The sequence below is a fragment of the Amblyomma mixtum genome, chromosome 3 (genome assembly GCF_055824585.1).
Source record: "Amblyomma mixtum isolate Tamu chromosome 3, ASM5582458v1, whole genome shotgun sequence".
NCBI lineage: Eukaryota > Metazoa > Arthropoda > Arachnida > Ixodida > Ixodidae > Amblyomma > Amblyomma mixtum.
This window is the reverse complement of record NC_143014.1, coordinates 202,157,787-202,171,593: the sequence shown is the minus strand read 5'-3', so window position 1 is coordinate 202,171,593 and position 13,807 is coordinate 202,157,787. Positions and strand designations below refer to the sequence as shown.

At 53.6% G+C, this 13,807-nt stretch overlaps 2 protein-coding genes across 6 annotated transcripts in view; one reads left to right on the top strand and one right to left on the bottom strand.

The window, feature by feature from the left end:
- The window catches only part of LOC149353314 (protocadherin Fat 3-like), a 273,844-nt gene that overhangs the window by 57,969 nt on the left and 202,068 nt on the right, over positions 1–13,807 (bottom strand). For both annotated transcript variants that reach the window (XM_089582466.1, XM_089582467.1), the window contains exons 14-15: positions 11,539–11,709; positions 7,234–7,445 (exon numbers count right to left, since the gene is read on the bottom strand). In XM_089582466.1, coding sequence (XP_089438592.1) covers positions 7,234–7,445; positions 11,539–11,709 — 383 coding nt within the window. The remainder of the gene's footprint in view (positions 1–7,233; positions 7,446–11,538; positions 11,710–13,807) is intronic.
- The window catches only part of LOC149353315 (uncharacterized), a 148,039-nt gene that overhangs the window by 62,696 nt on the left and 71,536 nt on the right, over positions 1–13,807 (top strand). The window lies entirely within an intron of this gene.

Here is a 13,807-nt window from a genome sequence, read left to right as displayed (position 1 = left end):
GGAAGCGATGAGTGCGAATGTAGACTACAGGTACTTTCATGCGCATAGGGGTGATGAAAATTTCTCGGAAAGAGTCAGTCTTCCATAATGATATCTTCCAACCTTGCAATGTAGGCACATTCCATGAAGCGGGTGCCTATTTGGATCCTAAACACATTTCAGTGAGTCATATGTAAGGCCCCTAGTTTCGCGGGATTCAGCTATTCCGCGAAAAATGGCCGATTTAGGTAGTTTTCACGAAATTGAGAGTTAGCAGCCACATTCTCTTTGATGCTATTGTTGCCACATTGTTGTTGCGGACATACAGAAACGACCCAATTATGGAAAAAAAATAATTTTACCTTATTTGCAGGGGTATAACGCGAGGGAGGAGCTTGAGAACTGGGGAGAATTTTTTTAAAATATTAGGATGGTTGTAACGCAGTCTCAAACTGTCCAAGCCAACCATATCTGAGGCCACTCTCCCCAGAGAAACGCAGACGGCTCGCTAAAATACGGAAGGGAAACAACACATTCGTCGACGTCATTTAAGAGGCAATGCTTGAGATGCATGCGCTGCAGTCAAGTGAAGCCAAGCCTCTGATACTTCAGTGCACACATCTTCCCACGCAGCAGTGGCCGACGTCACCACCGTGGCGCTGGTACACGGTGTTTCGAGCTGCCCAGGCCACTGCCCGCTTTTGCCCTTCTTTTCGTGCGCCACTGCAATCAACTCTTTCGGGGTTTCTTTCTCAATGACATGCACCACCTTTTTTCGATAGCCACCTTCTGCTTTGCACTTGCATGCTGAGTGTTTTGCCCCCAAGGTCACTAAAACGCTGGCTTCTCCAAGCGGCAGTCAAGCCTAGTGGCGAAAGTCGCTTTAGTTACATTGAAAAGCTGTTGAAAAAGAAAAAAGAATTCGCACCATTGATATTGTAACGGATAATCTCCGTGAAGACGACGCAGAGGAAGTGCCCAGTGTGTGCGCGCTTGCCGCTCGGGGCTAGCTGTGATCTGGACCCTGTGCTCCGGTCGTCCTTGTGCCGACATAGACTTCGGGCCACGTAACATCTTTGGTGGACGTGCCGGGTAAACGATCTCCACGCCACGCAGCTCCGAAGCGGTCGTCAGGCCGGGGCTACTACCATCATGGCTCCACCCGGCGAGTCACGAACCACTCCCTCTGCTCCCTTCGTGGTCATGGCTCCTCCCCGTGACCCTGGTACCTTTTCTGGGAACGACGGCACCGATGTCGACGACTGGCTCAGCCTATATGAGCGAGTGAGCACCTATAACCGGTGGGATCCCACCGTGATGCTAGCGAATGCGATCTTCTATCTTAGTGGCACGGCCCGGGTCTGGTACGAAACCCACGAAGAAGAACTGACGAGCTGGGAGACTTTTAAAGAAAAGCTCCGTACTTTGTTTGACAGACCCGATGACCGGAAGCTCTCCGCGAAGAAGCAGCTCGCGTCGCGCGCCCAGTCGTCAACCGAAAGCTATGTGGCATATATCCAAGATGTCTTGGCACTTTGCCACAAGGTCGACGCCGCCATGACCGAGTCCGACAAAGTGAGCCATATTCTGAAAGGGATTGCGGATGATGCTTTTAACTTACTGGTTTGCAAAGACTGCACCACCGTGGACGCAATCATAAAAGAATGCCGTCATTTCGAACAGGTTAAAAGCCGCCGAATTCCACAGCAGTTCTCTCGGCTCCCTAATACTGCCGCTACTTCTTCCTGTGAGGAACACCGACTACCGTCCCGCGCCTCTTCCGAAGATGACCCCGTTACCGGCACTGTGACCCGCATCGTTCGCCGCGAACTGGAAGCCCTTGCGCCTGTTCTGCCCCGTCCGACCGCACCTGATAACTCTCTACCCACCGTGTCGCTGATTCAGGCCGTCGTGCGTCAGGAACTCGCTAACCTGAACCTTCCTCCGGCTGTGTGCACCATCAGAAGCCCGGACACCCCCCAGCCACCTCTCTCTGTTTATCGTCGCGCCTATTATTCTCCGCAGCGTTATCGCAATCCAAATGAGTGGCGTACGGCAGACGACCGCCCCATCTGCTTCCGGTGTTCTCGCATTGGCCACATCGCCCGACATTGCCGCAGTCCATGGTCTTCACCAGCCCGCAACGTCTGCCCCTCCTTCTACAGTTCTACCTCGACCCGCACCTTCTCGCCCCGAGCCCCGTCCGAACCATCTGAAGCAGCCGTTCCCCCTCCACGCCGATTCTCCCGCTCTCCGTCGCCGCAGGGCCGCCGCTCTCGCTCCCCACAGTCGCCTTCAACCAGCCGCTCCCATTTGGAAAACTAAATGATGCAGCTCCCGGAGGTGACGCTGCATCAACGACCCGGACCACAAATCCTCTCTCGACCTCTCGACCAAATCTCCTGGACGTCTTTATCGACCGTGTTCCTGTGCGCGCCCTGATTGACACCGGTGCTCAAATATCAGTGATGAGTGCTGCCCTCCGCCGTCGCCTACGCAAAGTCCTCACGCCTGCAATGTCCCGTGTGCGTGTCGCGGATGGTGGCACGCCTGCTGTCGACGGTACGTGTACCGCGCGCGTTACCATTGGCGGCCACAGTATACCGGTTCAATTCACCGTGCTGACCACCTGTGCCCATGACCTCATTCTTGGCTTGGATTTTCTGACTGACCATTCCGCCCTCATTGACTGCTCGGATGGCGTCCTACACCTCGAACTTCCACTGCTGGATTCAGAACCCGTCGATATATCACTGCGACTGTACAGTACCGATTATGCTCGCCTGTCATCCCGAACCGCCTCTTTCGTTCCACTGACCCCTTCTCGCCCAGTTCCTGATGGCGACTATCTCGTTACGCCCAACCTTGACCTCCTGCTGACCCGTAACGTTGCCCTGCCTCATACCATCGCCACCATCCAAGCTAACGCCCTTTCTCTGCCTTTCCTCAACTTCGGCGTCTCTTCTCAAGTGCTCCCGTCCGGCATCTGCGTGGCTACACTATCTCCTCTCGCTCCTTGCCACGTCGCTCAGTTGGCCAACACCCCTGTTCACGACACTGCCACCCCGCGCCGGCAGTCTCCTCAGTCGCCCGACGCCTTCACGACCATGATGGCCACCGACCTCAGTTCCGACCAAACTGCCCAGCTTCGTGCCCTTCTCGAATCTTTTTCGGATATTTTTGATGTCAACAACACGACGCTGGGCCCAACTCTCGCCGTCCGGCACCGCATTGAAACCGGCGATGCCCCTCCCATCCGCCGCCGCCCGTATCGAGTCTCTCACGCCGAGCGTCAAGTTATCAATGCGGAAGTTACTAAAATGCTCGCGAAAAACATTATCGAACCCTCGCACAGTCCCTGGGCCTCACCCGTCGTACTTGTGAAGAAAAAGGATGGCTCCTGGCGTTTTTGCATTGATTATCGGCACTTGAATAAGATCACCAAAAAGGACGTGTACCCCTTGCCGCGTATCGATGACGCCCTTGACTGCCTTCATGGTGCCAAATTTTTCTCATCCATAGATCTTCGCTCCGGCTACTGGCAAATTGCTGTAGACGACCAGGACCGTGAAAAGACCGCCTTTGTGACACCTGATGGGCTTTACCAATTCAAAGTTATGCCTTTCGGATTATGCAACGCGCCAGCCACATTCGAGCGCATGATGGATGCCCTTTTGCACGGCTTTAAGTGGTCCACCTGCCTGTGCTACCTCGATGACGTCATTGTCTTTTCGCCCACGTTTTCCACTCATATCACTGACCTTTCCCAGATCCTTTCCCTCTTTCGTCATGCCGGCCTGCAGCTCAACTCGTCTAAGTGCCGTTTCGCGCGCCGCCAGCTCACCATCTTGGGTCATGTCGTCGACAATACGGGGGTCCACCCTGACCCTGAGAAGATCCGAGCCGTCAGAGACTTTCCCCAGCCACGTTCTTCTAACGACGTCCGAAGCTTCTTGGGGCTCTGCTCCTACTTTCGTCGATTCGTGCAAGGCTTTGCCGACATCGCCCGCCCCCTAACCAACCTTCTGAAGAAAGACACCACCTTCATCTGGGCACCCGACCAGGCACAAGCGTTTTCCAACCTGATATCGAAGCTTACTACCGCGCCAGTTCTCGCCCACTTCGATGTGACCGCTCCCACTGAAGTTCGCACCGACGCCAGTGGCTACGGCATCGGCGCTATCCTCTCACAGAGACAATCCGGAGAGCACCGTGTGATCGCGTACGCCAGCCGTCTCCTCTCTGCCCCGGAGCGGAATTACTCAATTACCGAACGCGAGTGCTTAGCTCTTGTCTGGGCTGTTGGGAAATTTCGCCCATATTTATACGGCCGCCCCTTTACAGTTGTCACTGACCACCATGCGTTGTGCTGGCTCTCTTCCTTGAAAGACCCTACAGGACGGCTTGGTCGTTGGGCACTGAGCCTGCAGCAGTACAATTACTCTGTACTCTACAAGTCTGGCCGCTTGCACGCTGATGCCGACTGCCTTTCCCGTTACCCCGTTGGCCTGTGTGACAATCTTGGCACTGACAGCGTGGATGCTCTGTGCTCCCTCTCTGTCCTTGCTAACATGGCCGAAGAACAGCGCCGCGATACCGAGCTGCGCTCCATTATCGACCGCCTCAACACCGCCCCATTCGACCCTCCGATGCGCCGCTTTGTGCTCCGTGATGGAGTTTTATACCGCAGGAGCCTTAGCCAGGATGGCCCAGACCTCCTTCTCGTTGTCCCCGAGCACCTTCGCACTGCTGTCCTCCAAGAGCTGCATGATCTTCCCACTGCTGGTCACTTGGGTGTCTCCCGTACTTACGACCGCGTGCGTCGTCGATTCTTTTGGCCGCGCCTCTACCGCTGTGTACGCCGCTATGTTGCTGCCTGCGATGAGTGCCAGCGCCGGAAACGCCCCACCACTCTGTCAGCCGGTCTGCTTCAGCCCATTGACGTCCCACCGGAACCTTTCCATCGCGTCGGCTTAGACCTTTTGGGACCATTTCCGGAATCCGCCTCGGGCAACAAATGGATAGCTGTTGCCACAGACTACGCTACACGTTACGCGATCACACGCGCACTGCCCACCAGTACGGCTACTGATGTTGCCGACTTTCTTTTGACCGACCTTATCCTACATCATGGAGCTCCCCGTCAACTTCTGACCGACCGAGGCCGATGCTTTCTGTCCAGAGTTGTCGCTGACATTCTTCGATCGTGCTCTACGAAACATAAGCTCACCACCGCCTACCACCCGCAGACGAACGGCCTCACAGAACGCTTCAATCGCACTCTCACCGATATGCTGGCTATGTACGTTTCTCCGGACCATCGCGACTGGGATACCGCTCTCCCCTATGTGACCTTCGCCTACAACTCCTCCCGCCATGACACTGCCGGTTACTCCCCTTTTTATCTTTTGTATGGCCGCGAGCCCCTACTGCCTCTGGACACGCTGCTTCCCACTTCTACTGCTCCGCCGTCTGCTTACGCCCACGACGCCATTACCCGCGCTGACCACGCTCGCCAACTCGCACGCTCCCGGCTCCTCGCTTCCCAGACCTCTCAGCAGGAATTCTACAACCGCCGTCACCGTGTGGTCTCCTTCACCCCTGGCTCCCTCGTCTTGCTTTGGTCGCCATCTCGCCGCGTGGGGCTCTCTGAAAAACTTCTGTCCCGCTACATCGGCCCGTACCGTGTCCTGCGCCAAGTCACCGCAGTCACCTACGAGATCGCTCCGGCCTTCCCCGGTGCCACGTCCTCTCAGCATCAGACCGATGTTGTGCACGTCTCTCGCCTCAAGCCCTACCTCTTGCAGTCCCCCTCACTGCCGTGATGAGCACCGAGACGGTGCTTTTCCGACCGGGGGGCCATGTAACGGATAATCTCCGTGAAGACGACGCAGAGGAAGTGCCCAGTGTGTGCGCGCTTGCCGCTCGGGGCTAGCTGTGATCTGGACCCTGTGCTCCGGTCGTCCTTGTGCCGACATAGACTTCGGGCCACGTAACAATATCATGGTTCCCAATCGCGAAATTTCGCGTGTCCTTTGCTCTTAATTCAGAGCCCTGTCGTCTCAATTCTCCCCGTAGGAGCCAACTTGTGTCTCGACACGTCCCGAACACGCCAAAAAGGTGCGCGAGCACGACTGCAAGACCAAGAGTTTTTCAAAAACTTTTTTTTTCTCCAAAAACAGTGAAAAAGTGAAACTTGTTGTCTGAAGAACGGGCTTCAATCTGTAATAACCATGATTTTTTATCCTCGACTATATTTGTGAGTGTAACATTGTTTCCATTTTTAAACTTTCTGTTACCCTTGTATTGCGAACTTATTGTTTTGTCTTACCTTGGTGCTTTGTTGCGCATTACTGTGAACAATTACCGCGTACTTATAATACTGTCTCCCCTGCGATAATGCTCCCGAAGCGACAGAAATATTCTGTAAAAAATAATAAATAAATAAGCGGAATTTAAAATTTTCCGCCGCAGAAGGTTAGGGACATATGTATGTGACGTTTATCCGGGCGTCTAATGTCAGATTACCGTTATTTTGAAAAGCTCCAAGGCCACTGCGTTCCTTGCTTGCGTTTGCATCAAAGGCCTCCTGGCACACTGAAGCACTGAAGAGAGAGTAGAAAGTTTGTTCATCTGCAGACATTTGGAGCGCTGGCGAGGCTACATGAGCTGCACAGCACGGTGCACAAGACAAGCAAACTCAGCCGCCTAGGAACCTTCGAAAAGGACAGTGTGTCGTTCGCGCGTGGCTGCCTTTAGCTACATAAAAGTAATACTAAAACAACGAACGAAAGCAGTCTGCTAATAGCGCTTCTATCTGGAACTGGAGTGCAGTGTACTGTCACATGAATCCGTAAAGCGGCTGTCGCTCGTGAGTATTCATACGGAACTGAACTCTCTCTTCACGGGCAGGAAGATCTCAACTTCGTTTTCACGAGATGACGGGCAAGGCGTAATAGAGTCCGTGGCCAGGAGCAAGCTAGATCGCAACGGTCGGGTAGAGGGAGCGTGATCATGTGGCGGAGCGTCACACGAACGCTTTGCAGAGAACTTGTATTTAACAGCGCTCTGTAGAAGTATCTTGAAACAAAATGAAAGATGCAGCGAGCAGCGGCGTTCCTTGCGCCTTCACTGACATCGCCTGCTTGCGCCTTGACGGCAGGCAGTCATCGAGGCTTTCTGTACTGCACATACAGAAAACCTAGATGCCACGCAGAGCGCTTGCAAATGGAACGATTCTGAGCGAAGCCTCACCTCCTTTCGTGCACGCTCTTGGCGACGTCGGAGGCGATGACGAAGAAGGTGTAGCGGTCCGGCTTGACGGCGATTTCTCGGAACTGGTCGAGCACGTACACGGAGCCGTTGAAAGGGTGCACGCCGAACGGCACTTTCGAGCTGAGCGTGTCGTTCTGCTTGAAAAACACCACGCGTCCGTTGTCGCCCATGTCCGGATCCACCGCGACCACCTGGAAGAGGCGAATACGGGCACTCTGCACTAATCGAAACTTCACGATAGCGGACTGCCTCCAACACGAATGCGCTGCAATGGCGTAGGCGTCTACGATCCGGCCTGGTACAGGAGGCAATCATGAGAGTACATCAGCCGTTACGTACACCTATGCAGCAAGCAAGAGGGTCTAGATCCTCACCGCTGTTCTTCACATTTCTTTACATAACATAAATCTATGTGTGATTGGCGGCCATCGGCTCGTTGGAAACCGTGATTGGCCAGTGCACGGCAGCCTCTCGACCAGGAGCCGCAACGTTGGTTTCACAAACGATCGAGCAGCTTTGTGCGGATCGAGCGTCCGTGCACCGTGCCTGCAGTGTAAGCAACATTTGTTACTGATGCGATAGCATTTGGGCTGTCATCTCACAAAAAAATTCCGGTTTCACCGTAACAAAATTTCCTGATTGGTAAATCCTCCGATTACGCCATCAGGGTCACGCGGCCCTAACTGACCAATCAGAGAGCACCGTGAAATCTGGAATTCTCGACACAAGATTCCCTGATTGGCCGAGAAAGGTCGCCCGACCTTGCGACGTCATCGCAACCTGCCCACCGGATTGTCAGCAAACAGTCCAGTATCGCCAAATGCCGTGCATTGTCCACCTGACCACCATGGCGCTGCGCATGAGCCTTACGGGAGCTCGGTAAGAGCAACCTGGGTCTCACAAGCCCCTCATCGGTGGCTGTGTTTGAAACAGTCACCAGCCGGGGCAGTGGTGCATCGCTTAACCGCTGCACCACCGCGCCAGCGGGGTATAAGGACTGCCCGCGATCTATTGCGATTGAGAGTGTCGTGGCATCCTCAGCATCGCGTGACCACCAGTGGACCAATCATAGGGCAGCGCCAAAGTTGAAAATGTGAAGACCCCGAAAATTCCGAAGTTGGCCCGCCACCCAAAATTTATAAGAACCCCGAAAATTTTGGAAGTAGGCCCACCCAAGTAAATGGATTACGGTGGGTGGATATAATTACTATAATCCCATATGATAATTGAATGGAAGCTACTCGAACATTCTAGAAGGTGATTGCTCTTGCATACTGTATAAGGGCAATGGAACCGGTTTCAACTGGAGTTTTGGCGGGAAAATCACAAGAGCATTGACGCTCACTGTAGCCACTACAGCAAGCAACCTAAATGCTATCGGATTTTTTTCTTTAATAATGCGGTTAAGAAGGCGCCCGAGTATTTATACACATTCACCCAGCCGCCTCAGCGCTTCTCATGCATGAATTCGTCAGCAGTGACCAAAAAATATCATTTTGCGCGCCAAGTTTAAAGAGAGCAAGGTAAGCCTAGATACTCAAGCCAAAACCGCATGGATGTCCGTCTCTCAAGAGCCCGTTGCACTCAGCATGTGTCGTGCCAAGCGTTCACTTCCTTTAACAATAGCCTCCTGAGACTATTGCAATCGCATTGTAATCGCACGTTACAACAGCCTTCAAAGGCACCTCTCGTATTGTAGGGAAGCCAGTTTCTCTCGCGACTCGTTCGCGCTACAATGATAAAGTACTGCAGATAAGAAGGAAACACACTGTCGTGCGGGAAACACCCAAGCGCTATGTTCACAAAGTTTGTCTGGAGATATAATGTCGTCGGTTCACTGAACCCGTTTTACCAAAGACGCTACTTATCGCTGTCGTGTGACGCGGGCATAATACTCGACAGCGACTTCGTGCTGTTTTCCTCAAGATCAACCGCCGGTGACAACCTCGCGTAGCGAAAGCCTCGGGTGTTCTCTTTTTATTTTCACGTAGCCGCGCGCTCCCCCCTCTACACTCTTCGTGAAAGGACGACCGTGTCCCTTTCAGAAGAGCATAAATGAGGTACAGCAAATCCGTCCCCGCAGCACGATCGCCCCTTTTGTGTAGCCCCGTCTAAACACCCCCGATTCTACGAGGGCGAAAAAGGCCCCGGGGGCGGGCGCGAGGCGGGGAAATGACCGAGACAGCAGCCCTGGCGATCGGGACGTGATGGATCGGGGCCATTCAATACTCCCGACAAAGTCCCGCGCGAGATGCGTACCCCCGTTTTGATTGCCCGCATCGCGGAATATGGGCGCCTCGTACGCGGTGCGACCATAATACGGGGCCGGTCGCGCGCTATCTACTGTTTGCGCAGAACCAGCGGCGACTCGCACGCAGGCCGCTATCCCGAGATTACGCGTGCTCTTTTCTGCGATGGAAGCAAACGAAGCGGATCGCGCTGAGGCACCTGAGATCGGCCGCTAATACAATACAGCACCTCGAGCTCTGCAGCGCGGTAGCTTAGAGAATGGACACACAGCTCGCCCTATTGTGTTATGGGTCGGTCGCACTTCTTTGTGCTCTTCTGTCTCTCCCTCTCTCTCCCCTCTCCGCTCCGTCTGCTTCCTTCGCGGTCTATATTTAGCCTGCTCGCCCCTCTAACTGTGTCTCCATCCCTCCCACTTGCGCCCACACACTCGTCGTCTGGTTATGTATGCGTATACAAACGCACGGCCAGAGACGGAGTACGTGGGCTCGCTTTGTTTTGTCTCAACCCTATACCGTAGCGCATTTCCCCTTGACCTTAGCGCGACACTGTTGCGAGCGGGGCACTTCGCGGAGCGCGTAGAAGAGCCAGTTGTTGTCTCTGCTTGCTTTCTATCTGCTCGTCGGCGCGGCTCCCCGCTTGCTCCTCCGCAGCCCCGCCTGTATCGAGGCGTCGCCGCCAGACACAGAGCGAGCGCGCGCGCTCTGTTAGCGGCACGAGGGAACAGCAGCGCCAAGAAAAAAAAGATAACGACCTTTTGTTCGCCACTCAGAAACAATCAACTTTTTCTTTCCTCTCCGATCGATTGTTTGTTCGTTCACTGTCCGGGTGAATGAAACGAGAACGAGGGAAAGAAGAAGAAGAGCGCGTGAAGCGAGAGAAACGAACGCGGCTCCCGGCGAACAATGACGGGGATTCACGCGGCGGCGGCGGCGGCACGACGCCGTTATTTCTGTATGCCCGGCCCTGCTGCCGCCGTTCTTATTGCGTTCTCGCGCCAGAGAGCGCGCGATTCTCTGTCACCTCCGAAACAAAGACGCCGCCGGCCCGCGTTTTGTCCCTCGCCGTTTCTCGTCGTCGCCGCCGCCACCACGTTCGCTGCTCTCCCCTCCCCCTCCCCCGCCCACACCCCCGGATTTTTGTTGTTTTTGTCTTTATTCTTTGTTATCTCTTCGCGGCTTGCTTTCTGCGAATAAATTACTAAGCTGTGGAGTAACCGGCAACGCTTTGAAGGTCCTCTATGCGTGACTCACTACGCTTTTTTAGGGTTCCATGCCTTTTTTTTTTGTTTTTCCCGATCTTTCGGCTGTTGTTTTCCCTCTTTTTGTTTCTTCTACTCCATGGCACAGTTCCTAGGCGCGAAAAAGAAAACGGCGTGGAAACGCGTGTTATCTGCGGCTCTCGGGATACTTTCATTCTTTGCGAGGAATGACCAGTGATTTAGCGCGCGACATTGTACTGTACATGATACCGTACAATAGCAGGGCATAATAGCTTTCTGTAAGCGCGGCTTTATTCCCAGTTTATCCCCGCCTCTTCCGCGCTTTCTTTTGTGCATGATAAGAATATTTGAGCCTTCGGATTACGACAGTTCTGGTGAGAAAGCACTGTACTGGTTGAGAAGCGTGTACTGCGCCGGGTATTTACACTTGCGGTGTGCGACACGCAATTTTGTGAACGGTAACATTCTCTCCAAGCATCCTACGCGCATGCCAGGGTACACGGGAGCTCAGACTAACCGGCGTCTTCCCACTCAGAGCGGCGAAGCTACGAGAACTGGGCATACAGTGGAAACGTGTCAGCGGGTGAATTTGTAAACGTGACCGCAGCATACACTTGCATCCGGTCAACAAATGAGCTACAAACAACTCTGTATGCGCTGAGTAACCGTTATCACTGACTTTGGCGATGGCTTAACACTCAGGGCTTACTCACGCAGTGTTGGAGTCATTGTAAGCTGATAGAAAACGCTTCAAAACGGATAAGAGGAGTCTTCTGTATGGTTACGGCGCGTTAACGCAAGCGTTGCGGCCTCACCGATCCGATGATGGTCCCAGGCGGGTCTGTTTCGGTGACGCTGAACACGTACACGCCCTCGGGCAGGAACTGAGGGTTGTTGTCGTTGGCGTCCAGCAGGGACACCTCCACGATGGTGGTGCTCGCCTTAGCGTCCGGATTCACGTTAGGCTTGCGCTCCAGTGCCAGAACCTGCGAGTGCAAAGAACAGGCCTCAGGTCATGGGCAGAGGACAGTCATCCCACCGCTGCAGCCTCTGAAGACAAGCTCGCAAACACTGAGTGTCCAGATACGGTTTTCGACTGCAACGCTGTCGATGCCTTTCTGCCTAGCATTTCCGAGCGTCCCGCTTAATATATGCCACGGATCTACGATTTGCACAACCAGCACCGGATTTCTTTGTTCACTGGCATATTTCTTTCGCTAATGTACTACATGGCATTTGTTTCGATTGTTCTTTTTACTGATTACTTATTTTGAGGTTGATATTCTGCCTAACCGTCAACGAAAACCACACATAAATTACAGCAGAAACGACACTGTACACACATAGCACGTGTCCAGTACAAGTGCTAAGTTAGACTTACGGTAATACCGTAGGGTAGTTGAGCACAGAACTTTACCGAAAATGAAAAGAAAATGTGTAGAAAGTTGCTTGTCGACTTCAGCCAGCTGACTTTAGATAGACCTTCAGTGAAGTCATTGCGGAAGCTACTTCCGGCCGCCCTCTTCCAGTGAGAAATGCTGCTTCGTTCAAAACACCCATCAGCGCCGCGCGTACTATTACGGCAGAAGAGAACCTCCTATTACATCTTCCAGGATGCGATGCTGGAATTGATGGGGATCCTTATTCTGGCACCCCAGCATCACCACGCCTGCAGCGCGACCGACCGGCTGCTACGGCGCGGTGATTCCAGAGGTGCGTTGAGCGGGTGAGGGAGAAAGATTGCGCTTTAAGTGCCAATTTCCTAGACTGGAAAGGTCTGGGAACGAGTTTCGCTGTCGGCGCTCGCAGCGTTGAACTGCGTCTTTGGCGTAATGAGCGGAAGCGTTTACTTGAGCCGAAAGGCTGTCGCGTGAACTAGCTCGCGTCGCCGCCTGCTCTCACTCACGACGCCCTAAGCAAGCCCATCTGGGCTGCATTTTCACGGTGAAGGCTCGATTATGTCACGAGACGGGGAACGCTCTTCCCGCGGCGTCGGCGCGCCGCAATAGCTCTTCACTCTCGCCGCTACCCGCGACCGGCGCTGTGGCGGGTGCTATAAAGGAAGTCACTCGAGCCACTCGTTCCTTTCAACTGCTCGTCATCGCCTCTGTAGCCGCTACACTTTCGGCTCCTTTCACCTCCTTCTTTTCCGCCTCATCTCCCCCTCGCCCCATCCACTTTTCTATCCTCCTCGCTGCCCCATCTTTGTCAAACAATGGACGGTTGCCTCTTGAAGGTTGTTAAGTCTGGATGAATCGGGGCTCTTCCGCTGTACACATTCCCCGTCCACTAAACGAGTCGCACACCTGGGGAAGAGTCGCTCGACAGCGTTTGGCCGCTGCTCTGCCTGTGGTCAAACCGGAAGCTGTCTTCATCGCACGCGGAACACCGCTGTCGTGACACGAGAGTGCCGTCTGACCTACATTTACCGCTCCTCGTCATCTTACTGAGGCCTTGACGTCCAGGAGATGAGACGCCACATGGATGCCGGTGGCTGTTATACATACAGGGGTATACGCATGCAACGGGGTCTCTAAATGGGCCGTTTTCGACAAGGAAGTGCCGCGCGTGACCAGACAGGGCATTCTGTACCAATATCTGGCGTTGGCGTGTTCGCAGCTCACTACATTTGTTTGTAAAAGCGAGATTTAGTGAGTCGCTACAGTCGCTTGCAGTCTACTGCCGCATTCAGCAAAGTCCGTAGTTGGCATGTACATCTGTAGCGACCTGTGCAGAGCTGGAGGCGAACGTCCATTCAGAGTTACTGGATAGCGCTGGCTATGTCGGAAAGCGCTATGTTTGGACTGAATGTTTCATTTGTTTAATTTCAACAGCTAATTCAAAACCAACTGAACGGAGCTTATGTTCTCCTCATTAGCACGAGAAGCTGGCTGATTAGGATGCACAAAATGCTGTTATTGCATACTGTATCAGAGGATCAGAGCTCGCAAAGAGCCAAATGCAGCGACCGAGAACTTGACAATGACGCTGGTAGCATGACTATGACCTCGACCTCGAAAGCGGATAAAATTTCAGCAATTATTGCTTTCTTATAATCACAGTTCCCAAAAGATTAAGCCTGTC